This window comes from Rattus norvegicus, chromosome 10, assembly GCF_036323735.1.
Source record: "Rattus norvegicus strain BN/NHsdMcwi chromosome 10, GRCr8, whole genome shotgun sequence".
NCBI classification, from domain to species: Eukaryota; Metazoa; Chordata; class Mammalia; order Rodentia; family Muridae; genus Rattus; species Rattus norvegicus.
The window spans coordinates 5,485,035-5,505,492 of record NC_086028.1 but is presented as its reverse complement, the minus strand read 5'-3'; the positions used below and the strand labels follow the sequence as shown (position 1 = coordinate 5,505,492).

Here is a 20,458-nt window from a genome sequence, read left to right as displayed (position 1 = left end):
ATCAAGTTATCGTTACAAGGAAGAAGTGGGAGCTGACTTAAAGGAGCCATGGCCCTCAAAGTACATAATGGAAAAAGGTGTCCAGCAGTGGCGAGCCTAGCAAAGCATTTAACCTTCAATAGTTCTTGGCTCCCTCAGAACTGGGGATGTCTTTGAAGATATCTACTTTCTTCTGGGGAGGTGTGAGGAAGCAGAAAGTCACATTTTCCATGACTTGTTTCTTCTTTGAACACTTGCTAATCTTTTTGAAATGGCATTCTGTTTCAAGTGTATAGGCTTGGGATCTTTGCTGTAAGTTGCAGGAAAAGGTGGGCGGTAATGTTATGGAAGGTGGAAAGCCTGCCTTTTCTAGGTCATGTTTCAAGTACAGAGAAGTCAGACAGCAAAGGTTACCCAAGAAGAAGGAACAAGAAGCAAGACAGGGCTAGAGCTGGCCTGGCATGCTTGGAGCCCTGGCTCCTCTCAAACCAAGCATGTCAGCAATCCCTGTAAGCCCAGTCCACCGAGAGGTGAGGCAGGAACATCAGTTCAAGGCCGTCTTCTGGGATGCAGGACATTCAAGGGCAGCCTTGGCTCTAGGAGACCCTGTCTCAGAAATGGGGTTGGGGATCAGGCTTTTAAGGCTTTAACCCCAGACTAGCCACATGGCGCATGTCTTGTCTCTAACTCCACCCTAGACTCTCTAATGAGCCCACCTTGGTATTTCTGTCAAGGCCAGCTTGTTCCTCTCAGACAGCCCAGCATAAGCTGTCCGAGGGAGGCAGAGGCTGAACAATTAGCACAGCTTATAGCTCTGTCACAGCTTTCTGAGCAGCTGAAAGAAGAGCTACAAGCAGACCAGTGGTGTGACTGTCACTCCCATGTGTGCTGTGGGAGTCACTCATGCAAATACCGTGCTCATACCTTATCCTCCCGCACCCCTCACCATGATTACAGTTGGCTTGTTTTCTCCCAAACCCCTAGACCAAGAAGCACAGTGTCCTATGGGAGTAATCAGGACCACTGACATTTTTCTAAATGAAAGTATTGATCAGTTCACTATAGAAAAACAAGAAGAGACCAGTATTTTTGAAGATATATATATATATATAGCCATGCTGTGACCTAAAGACTGCCAGCAGCTTGTGTTCCCTGGGTGCTTGCTGTTCTCTAACCTCCAATGGTGCCCTCAGCTCTGTGCACACCCACTCTGACACTGGCCACCTGCCCTGCTGTACTTTACACGGCATGGAACCTGAGACAGGTTTTGTTGGCACATTTATGAAACATTTTGCTTCTGCCAAGTTAAGTCTTCTGTTGACAGGTGATGATGATGACCATGATGATGATAATGATGATGATGATTTTACATTTATGTAAATAGTACTAATGTCCTTTTACAATGATTCAAATCAACTGGAGAGATGGCTCAGGCATTAATAGCATATGCTGCTCTTCCCGAGGACTTGAGTTCAGTTCCCAGCACCCAAATCAGGCTGTTCACAATCACATATAGCTCTGTCTCCAAGGGATCCAACCTTCTGTTGTGTCCTCCATGGGTACCTGCACTCACAATGATGCAAATAAATGGTACGACTATAGCAGTACTGCTTCAATGTGTCTTTTGTTTTCTTTATGGACAGCATCTCACTTTATAGCCCATTCTGGCCTGGAACTCCCCATGAAGCCCAGGCTGGCCTTGAACTCACAGAGTACACCTAAGTACTGAGACATAAAGGTGTATATTACCACACCCAGCATTTATTTGCTTTGTGTATATATGTGTATTCTTGGATGGATGGATGGATGGATGGATGGATGGATGGATGGATGGATGGATTGATGGATGGATGGATGTGCACCATGTGTGCAATGCCTACAGAGGGTGTCAGATCCCTGGAACTAGAGTTACAAGCAATTGTGAGTAATCCGATGTCTGTACTAGGAATCAGACTCGTGCCATCTGACTCTTAATTGCTGAGCTATTGCTTCTGCAGTCCCTTCATTTTTCAAAAACAGACTATAAAGTTAAGGGTGTGGCTCAGTAGTGGAGCTTGCCAGCATTTGGGAGGACTTGGGTTCAGTCCCCTAATAAAAGCAAAGCAAACAAACAAAACTCAGCTCTGTAGTATTCTGATGAGAGGCTCTGGTATGCTTGCCCCTTTATCTGTAAGTTTTCCTCATTGAACTCCCTTCCTGAGCAGGGTCCTCTCTGTGCCCACGGGCAAGTATGTCTCTAGCATGGGATTCTGCAGTGAGCTGAGGGGTCAAGAACAAGCAGCTGGAAGGTTTTCCTTACTGTGGGCAGTGACTGTTCCCAGTAGCTGGGAGTCACTCATCTGTGACAGATTCCACATGATCTCTCCCTCTGTTCTGAGGGCCTCTGTAAGTGCCTTTTAATATTTCCATTGTGTGTATTGACCTTTCATTTTAATTTGATGTATCCGAAATATTTTTAAAGGCCTAGCTTAATTAATTTCTTTCCCTGACTTGTTATTTTATATCCTCCTTTACCTAAAGCATTAATGCCAAAGAGGCGCTGACTTGTAGGACTAAATTCAGGACTGTTATAATTAACTTCCAGGATGAGGTCCAGCAGGCCCAGCATGGGGCACTACTTCCCTGTTTACTCACTGGTGTTGTCAGTGAACTCCTCCAAAGTCACATTCTGGCTGTTCTGTGTCCTAGGACAAGAGAGAGAAACAGATCCTGTTACTAAAACTTAAATTAGTGAAAATGCAGAATTAAAATTCTGTTCCTCAGTTGTGTTAGCCACATTCAAGTCCTTATATAGTCATTTGTGGCTACCCAATAGTGGGAAAGCAGTTCTTAGTTTTCGCATACACTTTATCTAGAGTGTGTATGAGTGCATGTATGCATGCAGTGTGTGTGTGTGTGTGTGTGTGTGTGTAGCTCTGATGACAACTTGTGAGAACCAGTTCCTTCTTAGGTTGTCAGGCTAGGCAGCAAGCATCCTTACCTACTGAACCATCTTGCTGGCCCTTGGAAGTGCATTTTAAACGTAATGTAAATTCGTTTCAATTGAAAAAGCCACACAGACTAGGACCTTTCAGACTAGTCAGCACAGTTGTTGGGCATTTCTGTCTGCACAGAAAGCCTAAAAACAAGTTTTGACTGGGAAAACACCTGGTTGGGAACACAGGACCAAGAGACACATGGTTGGGAATCAGGCTGGATCCCAGCTCCTACTTCAATGAAGGGTGAGCCCTGTGTCCGCCCCTGGCACCAGGACAAGGATGGACCCATTGTGAGTGGGTGAAGTGACAGCTGCAGAGCTGTCCACTGGGCATTGGCCTTCTGCCAAGTTATTCCTCCCTGTGCCTGAGTGCTAGGTGGCCGGTAAGGGCCCAGAGCTGCACTCTGTTTAAGCCTCCAGCCTGTGGCAGGAAGCCCAGACCTTGGAGACTTGATTCTTATGTAGCCTAGGGTTCAATTAGGGAGGACTTCCCTAAGCTAAGCTAACAGATCCTGCGCCCCTGCCAAGCGTACCCCTTCCCAGGGGTCCGTCACTGTCTAGCTTAGATTGACTGACTGGGGATTACTTGACTGGCTCTTTTCATCGCCTAACATATCCAAGTGTGTGACATCCTAACTCCATATGCCTGCTTCTAGGCAGCAAGCTGGAAAATCTCTCAGGGACAGCTGTGGGGTGAGGCTCAGGGCCATTGCCAACATGGAGGCCAAGCTTGTAATCCATTATTCCTTCCCACTGTCGTGCTCAGATTTTTTGCTTATCTTTAGCCTATCTTTTCTCTCCCTAGTGGATATTTCCACTGCCAAGAACTTAGCAAAAGTAAGATTCATGCAGCCTGGCCAAATCGACATGACCCAGCTCTTCCTTTGTGAGCAGCTGATCTTAGTACAGTCCCATGTCCTTTTCCAGGCTCTTCCAGAGTCTACTGTCTCAGTGTGACCCACACAGTCTTTCAGGCTCAAGGTTTGACAGTTTGATTAGGTATATGTGGAGGAGCTTGACCTCAACTCACTTTCCAGCTGGGGTCCTGGAGCCGTGCCTTCTGAAAGGTCCGGGTGTCAGCAGCTGCCTGAGCGGCTGGGCGGGCCTGTCACTGCTCTGCTGTCTCCTACAGGAGGTTCAGATGACTGCACTCCTGCTTCAGATGCTTAGCGCAGAGCCAGGGCCTGTTAAACACCCTTATGCCCATAGCATTCGAAATGAATGGCTCTACCTCTGCAGATGAAGAGGACTTTTGGAAGAGGTCTATTTGAGGGGTTAGCAGGGGCCTTTTAAAGAATCTAAGCAGGCTAAGCCAAGTGCTATGTCTCGTTCTGTTTACCCTGATTTACTCCACTCCCTGCTGTGTGGACCGTCTGTTCCCAGCAGACAGTGGGCTCGAGAGGGCAGGAATTCATTTTAACACTGCACCCCCAATGCCAGGTCCATAGCAGACAATCAGTAAATATTTGATTGATCAACTGGTTGATTGATTGATTGACTGATTGAAAGTAGAATGGGTGAGAAATCCTGGGTTTTTTTTTAGTTGTTTTTTCTCTTTTTTAACCTTAAGTAAACCTCTTTTTCACATGTGAGTTCTAGTCTGGGTCTTAATTAAAAACTTCAGTTCAAGGCCAGAAGGCCTAAATGCCTGTAGGTCCTGTAATGACGTTTCCTAGTCTCTACTTCCTGGGCATCTGCATGTGTGCTGGAGAGGACACCCATGGAGGAAGGTGCTCTCCTCCCGCCTTAAGTCTTTTGTTGTTCACCACTGGGTACCATCCACCAGATGAGCTGGCCTGGGATCTTCCAGGGATTCTCTGTGTAGGAGTAGCAGGATTACAGACATAGGCTACAGCATCTGATGTTTATACTTGCATGGCAAGTGCCTTTCCCACTCACTAAGCCCTATCTTTTGTTTTCTTTTTGGTGTTTCAAAATAGGGTTTCTCTGTTCTCTGTATAGCCCTGGCTTTCCCAGAACTCAATCTGTAAACCAGGCTAGCTTTGAACTCACAGAGATCTCTGCCTCTGCCTCTTAAGTGCAGAAATTAAAGGCATCCCCCACCTCTAAGCTGTACTTGCTTCTAACGTGTATTTGTCTACATATGTAAGAGAGAGAAGTATGAGAGTCAAGGGGCAACAATTTAAAACCGGTTCTCACCAGTTCTCAGCTCCAGCACGTTGAGATAGCCTCTCTTGTTTACTGCCACTACAGTGGACTCTGGCACACTCTCCTGCCCCTGCCTCCCACCTCCCTCTAGGTGTCCTGGGGCTACAGAAGCGTGCCACCATGTCTTGCTTTCTGTATAGGTTCCTGAGGTTGGACTCAGGTTATCAGGGTCTCACAGCAAACACTTTGAACCATTTTCTTATCCCCTATTTATCTAGTTATATTTGAGACGTGGTCTTGCTAGGTAGTCCAGGGTGGCCTCCAACTTTCAGTCCTCCTGCCTCAGTCTCCTGAATGTTGGGATTACATGTCTGTGTCCCCAATTCAGCTAAGAGACAAGTCTACCAAATGGCTAAGTAAAATAAATGAATGAACAAAGTTCCCTTTCTTGTTCAATTCTTTTTTTAAAGTATATTTATCTTTATGTTATGTGTGTAGGTGTTTCCCATGAATATACATCTACACATCATATGTGTGCCTTGGCTGTGGAAGCCAGAAGAGGGTACTGCCTCCCCTGGAATGGAGTTACAGATAATTATTAGCCACCACATGGGTGCTGGGAAGTGAACCTGGGTCCTCCGTGCTCTTAGCTGCTCCAGCCCAGCGAGTTCATTTTTAAAAGAAGGACAAAATAGTTGAGTGTGTCCGTGTTGATTATGTTGATTATGTCGCTGGCCAGGTTTAATGATTGACAGGTCATGTGACTGGGTATAGTATTGTACTGAGGAATGCTGATTGGGTTGGGTTTATATTAACCATACCAGTCTGTATCACATACTTTGAAAGTGCCGCTCTGGTGCCAGAAACTTACTGGTAGTCATTGTGAACACCAGCAAATGAAAATACAAAGCAGGAAATTTGGTTTGTGGAGTCTATAGCTTTTGTTTAAGTCCAAAGGTGTGGCCTATCTCCACCAGAGGTCTCCCATATTTTACTGTTAATGTTTGAAGTATGCTGAATTCCCACAAGCTAATTAAAAAGCAGCCTGCTATGCCGGTAAGCATTCAGTCTGAGAACTAATTTCTGCCAAACAGCCATAAATGTGTCCCCTGGTATGAAATTTAGACGTTCTTTCCCATCAGAAAATAGGCATGTGGTTTAGTCTAAACCTCTTAATTTGAGAAACAGGGAGACTAACCGAAGCCCACCTAGAGAGGTCGTGAAGCCCACCTAGAGAGGCCGTGCCTTGATGGACGCTGCAGAGCCTCAGAGGCAGCACACTGGGCTGCTGGCCCAGACCCCTCTGTAGTCCCTTGCCAGACCTTCACGTTCCTGCTGGCTAAGTTCACTGTGAGCCCCTGTGCCAGGCCCTGTCTAATTCCTTCTGTACTTCCCTGAGACCCCATTGCAGTTCACAGGCAGAACCTATGACTGTGTCTCCATCCATTCCACAAACCCTTTTCCTGTGTAATATCTGCAAGAGGAAATTCGAGAAAGACTGTCTTCAAGAACCTTCCACCCAGGACAAAAGGAAGGTGTGTCTCCATGTGTGCCTTTAGGAATCTGAGGCTCAGACAGGTTACCCAGAGCTAGGAAGCACCTTCCTCATCTAGAAAATGGAGAGTGGACAGACCCTGACCACATCCTTAGGAAGGCTCAGAGCTGAGATCTCAGTCAAAGCCCTGTGAAAGGCTGTTGGATCACCAAGCGTGACAGCACAGCTCGGGCATTCAGATCTTTTCTTGGAAATCTGCAGTCTTCTCTTCACTACAGAGTTAGGTAACTTTATTTACTCATGCTAAAAGGGGCTGTTTCAAAGAGGAAATTATGCAATGTGCTATGCAAATATGCCATTGTTAGATCAGAGCAGAAATAAGTGTGGTCAGAACTGGAGAAGAAGATGAGGTCTGTGCCCCTGGTGGCAGGCTGCATGCTACCCGATAAGACATGCCATTTGGACCTCGTTTCTGATCATTGCATTTTCAGCAAGCCTTCTGTGTGTGAAATTGGTGCTGCTCTGGTGGGAAAAACAAGGAATGACAATTGATTCCACGAGCACCCTGCTCTGTTAGACCAGGGCACTTGGCAGTTCAAGGGATACTGCCCTGCCTGAGTTTCTGGAAATGTGGGAAAGAAAACGGTAAAGTTTTCATTCTGTCCTCTTGAAAAAATTCTTTGGCAATTTTCCTTGGGGAAAACAAACACAGATGGGTTTCTCAGGAACTTTGAGAAACCTATTTGCATATTTGAGTAGACAAGGCATGCTAAGAAAAGAGGAAGCCCCGCCTCTGGAGGAAGGTGGAGCTGTGCCAGTCCCAAACCTGGACGCTGGGACAGCTGCCTGACATCCTGCCCCAGCCTTGGGCTCCAGTGTTTCTTCTTTCATTGCTCCTGGGATGTCATAGGTACCCATCCAGGGTAGCTGCCCAGGGAGCAAACAACACATTCCCATTTGTATCTGCAGGCTGTGTGCTCACTCAGTGTTCTCGGTGGCCCTGGAGCACTTGGCATAACAAGTTCCTGGAGTGCTAAGAGGCGCCTCCTACGACTCCTTAGGGCATCAAATGGGTGTTGGTGATATGGGCATGTTATAGTCATCAGGCAAAGTGACATAAAGGCTCTTACAGTAGAGCACTTGCCTAGCATACCTGCAGCCTAAAGTCCATTGCCAGCATTGGGGAAAATGATAGAAGTGCTGGTTAAAAGTGAGCTCTGCTCTTCCAGAGAACCTGAGTTCAACTCCTAGCACCCACTGCTGGCAACTCACAGCTGCCTTTGACTCCAGCTCCAGGGACTGCAACACTTCTGACCTCTCCAGGCAGCTGCACTCATGTATACACACATTCAATTAAATAAATCTTCAAAATAAAGAGGAGAAACATAATTAACAATCATACGGCACAGGCACTGTGTGTTGAGCACCTTCATGGGTCAGACATGCTGCTGTGGCTTGTTTGCAGATTATCTAGGAAGTCGACTTTAATCCAATGGGCCATTTGGAAATCATTCAAGCATGCAACCAAGTTGAACGAAGGCTACAGTGACCAGCACCTATGCACCAACTCCCTGCCACCACTGACGTCCCACCATTCTTTTAACCATCTGTCTCCTTCTTTACTCCCCTTCAGTGCCTGCATCCTAGTTTTATGTATTTGGAGGAACTGGGAATACCATTCACACATGTTAGACAAGCATTCTGCCACTAAACTAAATCCCCAAACAATCCTTGTTTTATAAAACTTATTTCAAAGCAAGTTTGAGACTAACATACTCTTCTCCTTAAATACTCTAGCTTGTATATCATGAAGGGTAGCTCTAAGTAACCGGGCTACCCCAGTTTCATCTGAGGTCAGCAAGATGACGGAGCCTAACACACACCCTCACTCAGGCTGTGGGCCGGAAGGGAGCACACAGGCTTGTGCTTCTGCAGGGCTGTTCTCCCAGGAGACAGAGGAGTGGTCATGTGCCCAGTAACAGAGCTCTCACAACAGTACCTGGGCCAGCTACTCTACTGTGAACAGAAGTGAGTCAGAAGTGAGCCCAAGGCTAGGCGAAGGGTGGTGAGGCAGCTGAAGCAGTAGCAGCAACAGCCCAAGGGGTTGCTATTGAAACCTTGAAGCCAAGCCCAAGCTCAGTTTCCCTTGGTTGACGGTGCTGCTTCGGCACATGGCCCTCTCCCCTTTACAGCCTAAGGCACACTCGCAGCACATGGTCCCCTTACTCACAAAGAGAGGTCTGTAGACCCTTCCCTCCATCACAGAGCAGGGGAGTGACTTGCTGCATGGTTGCCCTGTGCTGGGAAGGAATACTTTAGGGAGCTTCAAAGAAGACAGAGTAATTGATTGCCACTTGCAGCAAATATCCCTTAAGCTGCTGCTGGACTGATGGAGAAATGGTTACTTAATTTTCTTCAAAGGATTGATTAGACTGTCAGGGGAAGTTCTGGGCCTAATTGAATGTGTCCATTCACACCTCACTGCTACCTAACCATCTGGGTGTCAGGAGCTATGCTCTCCCCAAACCTACTGCCAGTGCCCCCAACTCACACAGACACCCTGGTAGCAATCCTTGGGACTTAACAGGTCTAGTTCCTACAAGACTGTCCACTATTGACATACAGACTTGCTGGGACCTTCCATTAGAACCAGCCAGGCTTCCTGTAAGGTACTCACTGACTCCACAGAAACACAGTGGGAGCAACTTCTGTCTGCCTTTTTCATTGTGGAGTGGATTTTTCTGTGCTACGCAATACCAGCTCCCTCTTACTGAGGCAGATCCCCAAAGTGTTGGACAAAAGATCCACGGTGCTACCCCCCCCCCCGCCCCAGAGGCGGTCTTGGAACCCCAGATGCCTGCACACAAGAATCAGGGAACCCCTACCTCAGTCCCTCCTGACCTCTCACTAATGATGTGTTCCTAAACTGCATCCAAGTTCCTACAACTTGGAGATGCACACTGTATTGCTACTCTGAACCCATCTTGGCCTGCAACTCAGGGTATCAGATTGCAGAATTCCAGAGTGTCCTGGAATCCCACTAGCCTAGAAATCCTGCTGAAAAGGACTTCCTCAATTCTAAATGTAGCAAGAGCCACCAATGCCAAGAATTAAATTATCTACTGGCATCCATATTTTATTAGGAAAGGATCATTTAAATACAGCTAAAGTCAATCAGCCCCATTTACCATTTACTACTCAGTAACAAGCTACAGCCTGTCAGAGGAGCTGTGGAAGAAGGCAGCAACCCAGGAGCCGGAAAGAGCAGTGGGTTGAGAAGTCCAGGTCTCCAGTGGGAGTACTGGTAGACGTGATTGTCCCTCCATCCCATCTCCAAATGCCTTTTCAATCACTGCCTCAGTTCATGGTCTCCTGGAGGGGCACCAGAGAGTGCAGCAAGCAAGGGCCTGCATCCTTGGAGAACATGGAGACTTTCAGAACAAAGGTCGTGGGGTTGGTTAAGATGTGCCTGGGGATGGGTGCAGAAAAGACCAAGAGTCTCTATAGGCTTTGTGCCTATACAGTCGCTGCCCTCAGACACACCAGAAGAGGGCACCGCATCCCATTACAGATGGTTGTGAGCCCCCATGTTAGTGCTGGGAATTGAACTCAGGACCTCTGGAAGAGTGCCAGTGAGCCATCTCCCCACTGGCTGAACTCTTAAATGAGGATGGTCCTCCTGCCAAAATGCTAAGATTCTAAGTGTACACCACTGCACCAAGTTTGATGCAGTGCTGGAGATTGAACTAGGACTTCCTACATGCTAGGCAAGCAGTCTTTCAATGGACCCACATCTCCAGGCCCTTAAGTCTGTTTTTCTTGGTGAGAAACCTAAGACTCAGTAGGAAGCAACTTGCCAGGAGTCTGTGTTCCTGGACAGTGGTGAGGTTTAAACCCAGTCTTTATGGAGCTGGACCCCAGTCTCTTTCTAGTAGGTCAAGTGGCCCCGGTTCTGTACTTCCTATGATGGCTCCTATGCTTTCCCCCCTTCCTACTTGCCGTATCTTAAACTTCTATTGGGAAATAGCCGTGCTTTTCCTGCATCCTGCTTAAAACCATAAGACCTGGGCATCTGCTCAGTGGAAGAGTGTTTGTTTACCTAGTATGTGTGAGACCCTGGGTTTGATCACTTCTTTTAGAATTTTAAGTAGGACTAGATATAGCACAAAATTAAAATAAATCACTTCCAGTTCTCTTGTTGAGTAATGAATCTTCTTGTAGCTTAATAGTTTAACACAATGACTGTCATTAATTCTGTCCATAGCTATTTAGTCTGCCCAGGGTATAATGGGAACTGCTTACCTCTAGTCTACATGGCATCAACTAGATGTCTTGAGGTGGCATTAGCGGGTCAAATGAGGGGCAGGGATGGCTGACAGTGGGTCTGAACCTTGACGGAGAGCCTGCCAGAGCATTCTGATGGCCTTATACCAGTAACTTGATAGCATCCTTTTTACTGGCGCCTCTGCTGGCACTCAGGTTTGAGGAAGAAAAAGTAGATTTTGATAGGAGAATCAAGTCACATTGTAAGAAGAGCGGGCAAGGTGACCGTTTTGGGGAATATAGCCCATGGGGAAAATCTGTGTCAGGCTCCGTTAGTCCATTCTAGCACACTAGGAAGAATGTGTCAGGCTGACACCAGTGTTTCCCTTGGTTTGGGCTTTCTTGTTTTCGTAGCACTGAGGATGGAAACTAAGGCCGAGGGGTGCTAGGCAGGAGCTCCACAACTGAGCCACATCCCCACAGACGGGCAGAGTTTGAGTTAAAACTCCTGACTTTCTCTATTTCCTCTTGATAAAGAGCAAGCTTGGCAGAGAGCGTGATAGGGCATACCCGTAACCCCAGCGCCTAAGATGCTGAGGCAGGAGGAATTAGAGTTCAAGGTCAGTCAGAGCTATAAAATGCTGTCTCAAAAATCAAAAACAGGCACCCGGGGAGATGGCTCATCAAGTGACGTGCTCTCTCTGCAAGTCTGAGATCTGTGTGCGGGTCCCCAGCAGTCACATCAAATGCAGGGCCTGTAGCTCAGTGCTGGGGTGCTGTGCGGGGACGGGAGGGTCAGAGAGACCTCCTCTCATGAAAAGGTGGAAGGTAACTGAGGAAGACATTTAGCATCAACCTGTGACCTACATATACACACGGGTGCACACATGTACACATACACAATACACGTGAGGACTCCTCAGCCACAGTCTCCTTCCTTTCTCCTTCTCTCCTTTCTCTTCCTGCCTTTCTTATTCCCTCATCTTTCTTCCTTTCTTTTCTTTTTCTCCCTTTCTTCCTTTCTTTTGACAGTATGGTTACCTAGCCCAGGCTGACTCTGAACTCTCAACTCTCCCGCTGCACCCCAACCTCCATCAGTGTGTGGATTGCAGGCACCAGCCAGAAGCCAGTCAGTCACTTTTTAGTCTGTGGTAAACGCTGTTTCCCACTAGACAGTTAAACGCTGCGTGTAAGCTAAGTCATCCCCCCAGTGGCTCTTCCCCGTGCCAGTGTGATCTCGAGATTTTCACACTGAGTAAAAAGGAGCCTCTTTTACTTGAACATCTGGGTCCTCACAAACCTAGAGGTGGCCCTTGGCATCCCTGGGCACAGCTCTTGGCCCACGCAGCTGATTGTTTTTCTTGGGAACATAGCAATTTCTGGGTCATAGGATGTGAAACTTTCGGTTTTAATGACGAATGCTAATTTGCCCTTCAAAGCGGTCTTGCTCATTTGCTCTCCTCCCAGCAGCCTCTGAGAATGCCAGCGTCTGTGCGTCCTCAGCAACATCTGATACTATCAGACTCTCTTCCTACTGCCAGCCCAAGGGTGAAGATGGTATCTTGTTTTGCATTTGTTCTGACTCCCGGTGAGGGTGGGCACCCTCCTCCCATCTCCTCACCTGTGGCCCTCGCTGCTGTTACATGGTTTGTCTTGTCCACTTAGATCACATGGGTAATCTTGTATATTGTTTTCTGTAGTAGCTTCGTGGTTGACTTTTTGTTGTTGTTGTTGTTGTTGTTGTTGTTGTTGTTGTTGTTGTTGTTGTTTAGTGGTGTGACCCCAGCCCTTTATCACACACACAAAGTCACCCAGCATAACTTGGCCTTGCGGTCCTCCTGCTTTAGCTTCCCAAGGGGCTGGGGACACAGGTACAAGCATGCTGCCATGCGTAGCTACTTCAGTGTTTTGTACTTATATTGTTTACAGTTATCGGTGTGTGTGTGTGTGTGTGTGTGTGTGTGTGTGTGTGTGTGTGTGTGTGTGGTCATACATATGTCACAGCATGTGAGGGGAGGTCAAAGGGCAATGTATAGAATGATTCTCTTCTTCCACTATGTCAGTGCTAGGGGTTGAATTCAGGCCATCAGCACCTTTACCCCTGAGCCACCTCACCAATGTGAGGGAGGTCTAGGTCCAACCCTTCTGTAGTACAGTCAGAGAAGGGTCCAGGGCAGTGAGACAGATAGGTACTGAGATCTGAAACAGGGCATGCCGAAGTGACTGGAAGACTTTGAGTTAGCTGCACTGGGCACTCTAGAGAGCCACACAGGGAAGCTCCTGAGGCTGCCATACCATAGAGCAGGGAGGGCTACCTGCCACTGAATCCCTCCTACACACCTATCCATCACAACACCTCTACACACTGGTGCCCTGTCTTCTGACTCCCAGAAGAGTCCAAACCCACTCTCTTAAAAGATTCAGACTCTGGGCAAACTAAGGTTCCACTCCTCAGCTCTCCAGGCTCCTCCCAAATCTGAGACCTCCACATGGGAATGCTCATAGTCCACACTTAGGGCAGCCTAGCTGGACAAGGCTTTCAAAAGTGACACCTGAGAGAGAGACCCATGTGCAAACCAATCCAAGTCACTGCTTGCTTTCCTCCCATCATTAGGTCTCTAGACAACACTTCCTCCCTCCCTCCTTCCCTCCCTCTCTCTCTCCCTCCCTCCTTCTTTCCCTTCCTTCCTTCCTCACCTGCACAGTGCACCCTATCTCTTATGAACCCCTACTGTCTTCCTGGGACTCTGATGTCTCAGTGACATCTCTGAGAGCTGCTCCACTTTGGGATTTGTCCTTCCTTTTGTCTTGTTGTTCTTTGTTGTGACAGTGGTAGTTCCTTTTCCCTGAAGCCCCTAAGATAGCTCAGCTCTATGGGGCAGTCGGGCCCCACCATCCCCAAAAAGCCCCAAGTCACCATCCTTTGTGATAGCTCTGACCTTTGGACCGGTTCTTCCATGAGTGCAAGGGTAGAAAAAGATGCAGGGTCCTGAAGGTGGAGGAAGGAGAAAGGAGAAGGGGGAGGGAAGAAGAGGGCAGAGTTTGGGGTCTGTGGTGGTGTTTGCTTGCTTGCTAGCTTACTTGCTTGTTTCTTTGTTTGGGGTTTTGAATGTTGTGATTTGGTTGGGGGATTGTTTGGTATTGCTTTGTTTTGTTTGGCTTTTTGAGACAGGGTTTCTCTGTGTATCCCTAGCTGTCCTGGAACTCACTTTGTAGACCAGACTGGCCTTGAACCCATAGATCCACCTGCCCCTGCCCCTGCCCCTGCCCCTGCCCCTGCCCCTGCCCCTGCCCCTGCCCCTGCCCCTGCCCCTGCCCTGGCCTCCCAAGTGCCAGAATTAAAGGCATGCTCCACAGTGCCTGGCCTTGTTCACAGTTTTAAAAGTAGAAAATTCTCACTGAGGAAATACTTTAAATATTGAATAAAGGAAATAAACTCCACCTCTTGATAATTAAAACGAGAAATTCCATGCAATATGGAATTAAAAATCCAAGATCTTGGGGAAAGTGGTAAAGTGTCTGCCCTGAAAACATTAGGACAAGTGTTCAATTCCCTGGGTGTGGGTGGCATATACACAAGGCCTGAGGAGGCAGATGGATCCCTGGAACTTGCTGGCCAGACAGACAGACAGCTATACTTCTGAGCTTCAGATTCCAATGAGAGACTCTGACTACAGAAACAAGGTGGGTATCTCTTAAAGAATGATACCCAAGCCGTCCACATGCACAGAGAGAGAGAGAGACAGAGAGACAGAGAGACAGAGACAGACAGAGACATACCACCAAAAAATAAATAAAATAAAATCAGGGTCAAATATAAGCCAGACCTGGAGGCTCAGGCCTTGACCCCAGCACTTGGGAGGCAGGAAGGTCACCTTGAGTTGGAGGACAGGCTAGGGTACACAGTGAGTTTGAGGGTGGCCTAGCATATAGCAAGACTCTATCTAAAAGTTACATATCCTTGACCAGAAAGCTGGGATGAAAATAGAGACTCTTGCCATAAGTAACAAGTCTAGGCAGTCGCATCCGTTTGGGCTGACGGCTGCTTGAGGGACTGTGACTATCCTGGGTGCCTTATTCCACAGAGGAGATGGAAGCATAAAACCTGTTTAAAACAAACAAACAAAGCAGGGCTGGAGAGATGGCTCAGTGGTTAAGAGCACTGACTGCTCTTCCAGAGGACCTGAGTTCAAGTCCCAGCAACCACATGGTGGCTCACAACCATCTGTAGTGGGATCCATTGCCCCCTTCTGGTGTGTCTGAAGACAGCTACAGTGTACTTATATATAATAAATAAATAAATCTTAAAAAAAAACAAACAAAAAACAAAAAAACCAGGGAGAATATTCTGGAAACATTCACACAGAAGCTACATTTTCAGGCAACATATACCTCAAAGAACCCACAGAAACTTTATCCTATGGTGGCCTAAAGAGAGAGAAGGGGGAGACCCCCTCTTGTCCTCAGGCCAGTTGGAAAGTGGCAAAGGTGTGTATGAGGTTTGGTGCCCTTTAGACAATACCCAGTCCAAGTTTGTTGCCATTTGTGTTTGAAGCTAGAATGGATCCCCTTTGTTACTTTCCCTGGATGAATAACCTGTAATTCTCTCACATCTCAAAATCATGAAACCAAATGCCCTACCCTCTTTTTTATTTAAAATTGTAATGTTTCCCACTGCCATAGCTTGTAAATAGTTTTGGTCCCCACCCAAGGGGTGGTAATCAAACCCAAACCTGGATAGAACCTCATAGGCAAACTCTGCTGTGGAACTACAGCCTTACCTGACCTCACGTGAGCATAGTTTATGTGCATGTGTCCTAACAGGAGTCAAAGCTACCGCCTTGTGCTTGCCAGGCAAGTGCTCTACCACTGAGCTCCAGACTCAATGTGACTTTTACCTTAGGTTCGTGTTGTTGCTGCTGCAGCTGCTTTTCAAAAGCACGTGGTAAATGCTTTCTCCTTTGAAAGCCGTGAATGCTTTCTCATTTGAAAGCACTTTCAAGCACTACTGTAGTACATGCAACGAAAACATGCTCAGGCATGGTAGCCCATGCCTTTAACCTCAGCTTTCGGGAGGCAAAGGCTGATGGATCTCATGGGTTTGGGGCCAGCCTAGTCTACAAAGCAAATTCCAGGGTAGTGATTGCTAAATAGTTTCTCAAAAATAAACAGGGGTCTGGCAAAATGGCTGAGTGAGTAAAAGCACTTGCAGCCAAGCCCTGAGGACCTGTGATCAATTCTCAGAATCCACACAGTGGAAGGAAAGAACTAACTCCTTCAGGTCATCCTCTGGACTTAACTAACACCATGGTGAGGTGAGTGTATGTGCACACACATAGCTAAATAAATATAAGAAACACAATGATTTTTAAGTGAAATGCTCCCATTGATTTTAGTCTTCCCTTCCAGCCCACCCCCCCCCACTTCATTCCTATTCCCTCCTCACAGACAGCCATTGTTCAGAGCTTAGTTCAGTCTAGTGTTTTTTATAGATTTATAATTTTACATCTGATGGGAAAAGTCAGAGTCAAATGTTTCCCGCATTTTGGGACGTTTGTGGGTTTTCTTGGTTTGGCTGTCTATTGAAAACATAAATGAAGGAAGGTTTCCCTGGCGGAACCCAGACTGGACTGCAGGTGTGACTGATGGCTCGTGTGGTCAGCTGACTTCGGAGTCATGGGGTGGGTGCCAAGTAAAGCAGGTTTGGGTGTAAATGTCATCAGGAGAAGGGACCTGGGATGTGCTCAGGAGCCCTGTGTGTACTGTTTTCATACTGAGTACCGTCCCAGCAGCTGTTGTTTTCTGTACCCAATATCCTGAGATAAGGGATCTTCTCATCCTGCAGGTAGAGAGCCATGACTCAGAGGGCTCAGTGCTGGGCCCTGAGTTGCCAGGCACTGAATTGAGGACTTGTGGTGCTGTTATAGGGAACGGGGATCTTGTTTTCCGGTCTTCACATGAGCAAAAACCATCATCATATCTGTAAACTACCGTTGGTCCAGAATAAACACTGAAATGCTCTGGGATTAGCTTCTGGGTGGTGGCAGCGGGTCTGGTGTCAGGAATAGAGCCCCAGCTTCATGCACCCCAGCTGCTTTTACCCCGACTCGGTTGTTAGCTATCGTAGCATATGTACAGCATCTAATGGTTTGTGTGCTTTGTATCAGTCCCAAAGCAATCATACTGCTGTGAGTGAGGCCCAAGGAGGTAAAGAAACTCGCCTTGCAGAAGTGGCTGAAGAGGCATCCAAACCCAGTTCTGTATGTGAAGGGAGCTGGACAGCTGAGCCAGGCCTTATTCTGCTCTCTGCTCTCTCCCTAGATAACAGTGACTTGATTGCATGCACAGTCATCACCAAGGATGGCGGTATGGTCCAGAGGTTCCTGGCTGTGGACATTTACCAGATGAGCCTGGTGGAGCCTGACGTGTCCAGACTCGGCTGGGGAGTGGTTAAGTTTGCTGGCCTTCTGCAGGTGAGAGTTTAAGAACCCCAGTCCCTTCTCACTCTGCACACATGCCAAAATGACAGCTTTATATTCACTGTAACGGCACAAGAAGTGTGTGCACAAAGCCCGAGCACTGCACAGACAGCAGCCAAGTAACTTTCACCAAAACCATAATCTTAACACCTCTCCTCCCCTACAGGAGAAAACCCACTGTCAGTCTGGTCCTACCAGATCTGCTTCACTGCCAAGTGCAACTACTATGTGTACTCTTTTGTTTTGTAATTGTGTATTCATGGACATGGCAGTCAAACTCAGTGGGGAAGGACCACGTGGTTGTACGTGCCTATGATCTCAGTATTCAGGCACTCGAATCAGGATGACATCCACAAATTCAAAGACAGACAAGTCTATTTAATAGACTCCAGACCAGTCAGGTAGGTTCATGTAGCAAGACCTGGTCTCAAAATAAAAGGGGGTTGGGAATGAGGACAGCGTGCTGGGGTTGTAGCTTAGTTGATATGGAGTGCGTACCCAGCATGCAATGGGCCCTTGATTTCTTTCCCAGAAGCACATGTGACTGGGTATAATCATACATGCCTATAACCCTAGAAGTTAGGAGGTAGAGGCAAGATGATCAGACATTTAAGGGAAGCCATGGCTACCTAAGGAGTCAGAGGCTAGCCTGAGCCTCAAAAAAACAAAACAGATCAGGTCCTAGTACTGTGGAGGCAGAGATGAGCAGGTCCCTGTGAGTCTAAGGCAGATGTGGTCCCAGGCCAGCCAAGGTTACATAGTGACACATCTCAAAACAAACAAAACTTCACCAAGAAATATGTCTGCCGTAAACTTCTTTTTACACTTTAGTCCCTAAACAGCTATTTATATAGCTTATATATGGTACGAAGTCTTACCCATCATCTAGAGTGGATTCAGAGTCTACAGGAAGATATAGTATGTTATATGCAGATACTGTGTGTGTGTGTATATATATATATATTAAGGGACTTGAGCATCTACAGATTTTGGTTCCCAGTTTGGTAGGGAGTGCCCAAGGGATGTGTTTGAGGGTATACGTGTTTGAGGGTGTGTATAGATTCTTATAGGGTCACATGGCCATGTTGTAGCCTCTCTTGGAGTGTGTCAAGCAGCTTTAGCACATGCATGCCTGCTGGGGGTTCTTTTAACTGCTGCGTGGCTGTAGCAGGGCATGCTCAGACAAAGCCCTCTTGACAATCCCCACTTTTCAAGCTGCTGCTGCAGCCTGGTGTTCCACTTCCTCATGCCCCGGGGCATGCCTCATTTCCCTAGGCCGATACCCAAGAAGTTGGAATTGGCTATTTTAAGAATTCATAGCTTCTGCCAGCTTCCTCTAGCACCGATGCTACCACAGGAGTTCATGAGCACTTCTTCCTTGGACCTCTGAAGCACAACAGGCTCTCCAGCACCACATATCAGGTGGGGCTCTGTCTCACAGTTTCCTAACTGTGATGGGTGACTAGCGTCTAACTGCAGAGGCAGTGAAACAAAGATCCCAGAGTGAAGAGCAGACTCTACTCCCTATCCCTACTGTGCCCTGTCCCTGAATTCCCAAGAACCTGTCTCAGCCTGGGGCTCTCCTCCTCCACTTCCAGGAAGTCCATTTCCATGCTGCACTGTCTGGTTCCCAGAAGACCTCGCTGAGGCTGATTTCACTCCTCACCATAGCAGTGCCAACCAAATTGTTGCCTGCTCTTCATGGGGAGCCCCTGTACATGAGGCCATGCTCCTGTCTCCTCTCCTTCCCAGACTCCTCTCTTTCCAGACCCTCTTGTCTCTCAGTGAAGCTGTAGGAGGATCTTTTTTCCCCTAAAAGGGACTCCAGCATGAAACATGCCCAGTAGATGACCTGTGCATCTTATTATCAAGGTACACCAATTTCTTTCGAGCATAAGGTCAGGAAAGTGTTTTTCTCTCTCAGAGGCTTCATGTGTGTCCTGTCAAACAATGGAAACCACACGCCCCGCCCCACCTCCTCTTTTGGTTCTCTTCCAGTGACTACTATTGGTCAGACTGTCACTGTGCACCAACTCCCTGCTTTAAATTCAAATGGCTCATCTTACCTGCTGCTGCCCTGTAATGCAGCCATTCTTTCCAAAGGGAGAGCCAAGTATGGGGCCCTCCAAGCACAGCAGCCCCCTTCCTTCTGAGCCTTTTTCATTGGTTCCCGCCTCCTCTCGGATGGCTGGCCTTTGAGTCCATCTTCTGTCTGGTACGCTTTTATCTCATGTGCCCTTGAACCTTTGTGGGCCCAGACTTGCCACAGGCTTCCTGGGAACCAGTCCTTACACACTTACCCCTTGTCAGTGTCTGTTCCTTTCACACATAGCTTGCCTGAAGTCTCTGTCAAACAGTCCTGGTGGCCTTTTCTCAGGGACCGTCCTCAAGGAAGTACCAAAGGACACCAACAATGCCCCCTTTTGAAGAGAAACAAGGAGGGTGTGTTTAACATGATACCGAGCGATAACAAGGCCTCTGGCTTTCCAGACAGAAGGACTACCTGAGTGTTCCTGTTGTGACAATGGTGGCCTTGCAGAGGCTGGTGTACCTCTCCTGGTTCAGCATCTCAAGTCCTCATGGAAAGGGGTCAGCCACAGCCCAGCAGCCCTGACTCCTCACCCGTCAGGCCTGGACTGGCCTGCATCCCCCTTAAGTCTCTGAGAGTTAGCCTCCTTCAGAACAAACGCAGGTTAAAGTGTTGCTGTCTTCCTACATGAGCCCCTCGACCTATCAAACCCTGGGCCTGACGCACGTTTCGCCTTTGCCTTCTCACTGTGCAGGACATGCAGGTGACAGGAGTGGAGGATGACAGCCGCGCCCTGAACATCACCATCCACAAGCCTGCCTCCAGCCCGCACTCTAAGCCCTTCCCTATCCTGCAGGCCACCTTTGTGTTCTCTGACCACATCCGCTGCATTATTGCCAAGCAGCGCCTAGCCAAGGGCCGCATCCAGGCCAGGCGCATGAAGATGCAGAGGATAGCCGGTGAGTGACCTCAGGAGCAGGGACTCACCGCTACAGGGCTGTCACCAGGTCACGTTGACCCAGAAAAGTCCCAAGGCTCCTTCCTGTAGATGGGGACACGAGTGGGTCAGGGTTCAACATGCTTCAACAAATGGGACTTTCTCTGCTTCCCAGGTGCTTGAAATGGAG

General features: G+C 47.8%; 1 protein-coding gene across 11 annotated transcripts in view; it reads left to right on the top strand.

Moving 5' to 3' along the window:
• Positions 1–20,458, top strand: part of Clec16a (C-type lectin domain containing 16A) — a 196,522-nt gene that overhangs the window by 125,754 nt on the left and 50,310 nt on the right. For all 11 annotated transcript variants that reach the window (XM_063268510.1, XM_063268511.1, XM_008767506.4 and 8 more), the window contains 2 exons: positions 17,145–17,296; positions 20,086–20,290. In XM_063268510.1, the coding sequence (XP_063124580.1) occupies positions 17,145–17,296; positions 20,086–20,290 (357 nt within the window). The remainder of the gene's footprint in view (positions 1–17,144; positions 17,297–20,085; positions 20,291–20,458) is intronic.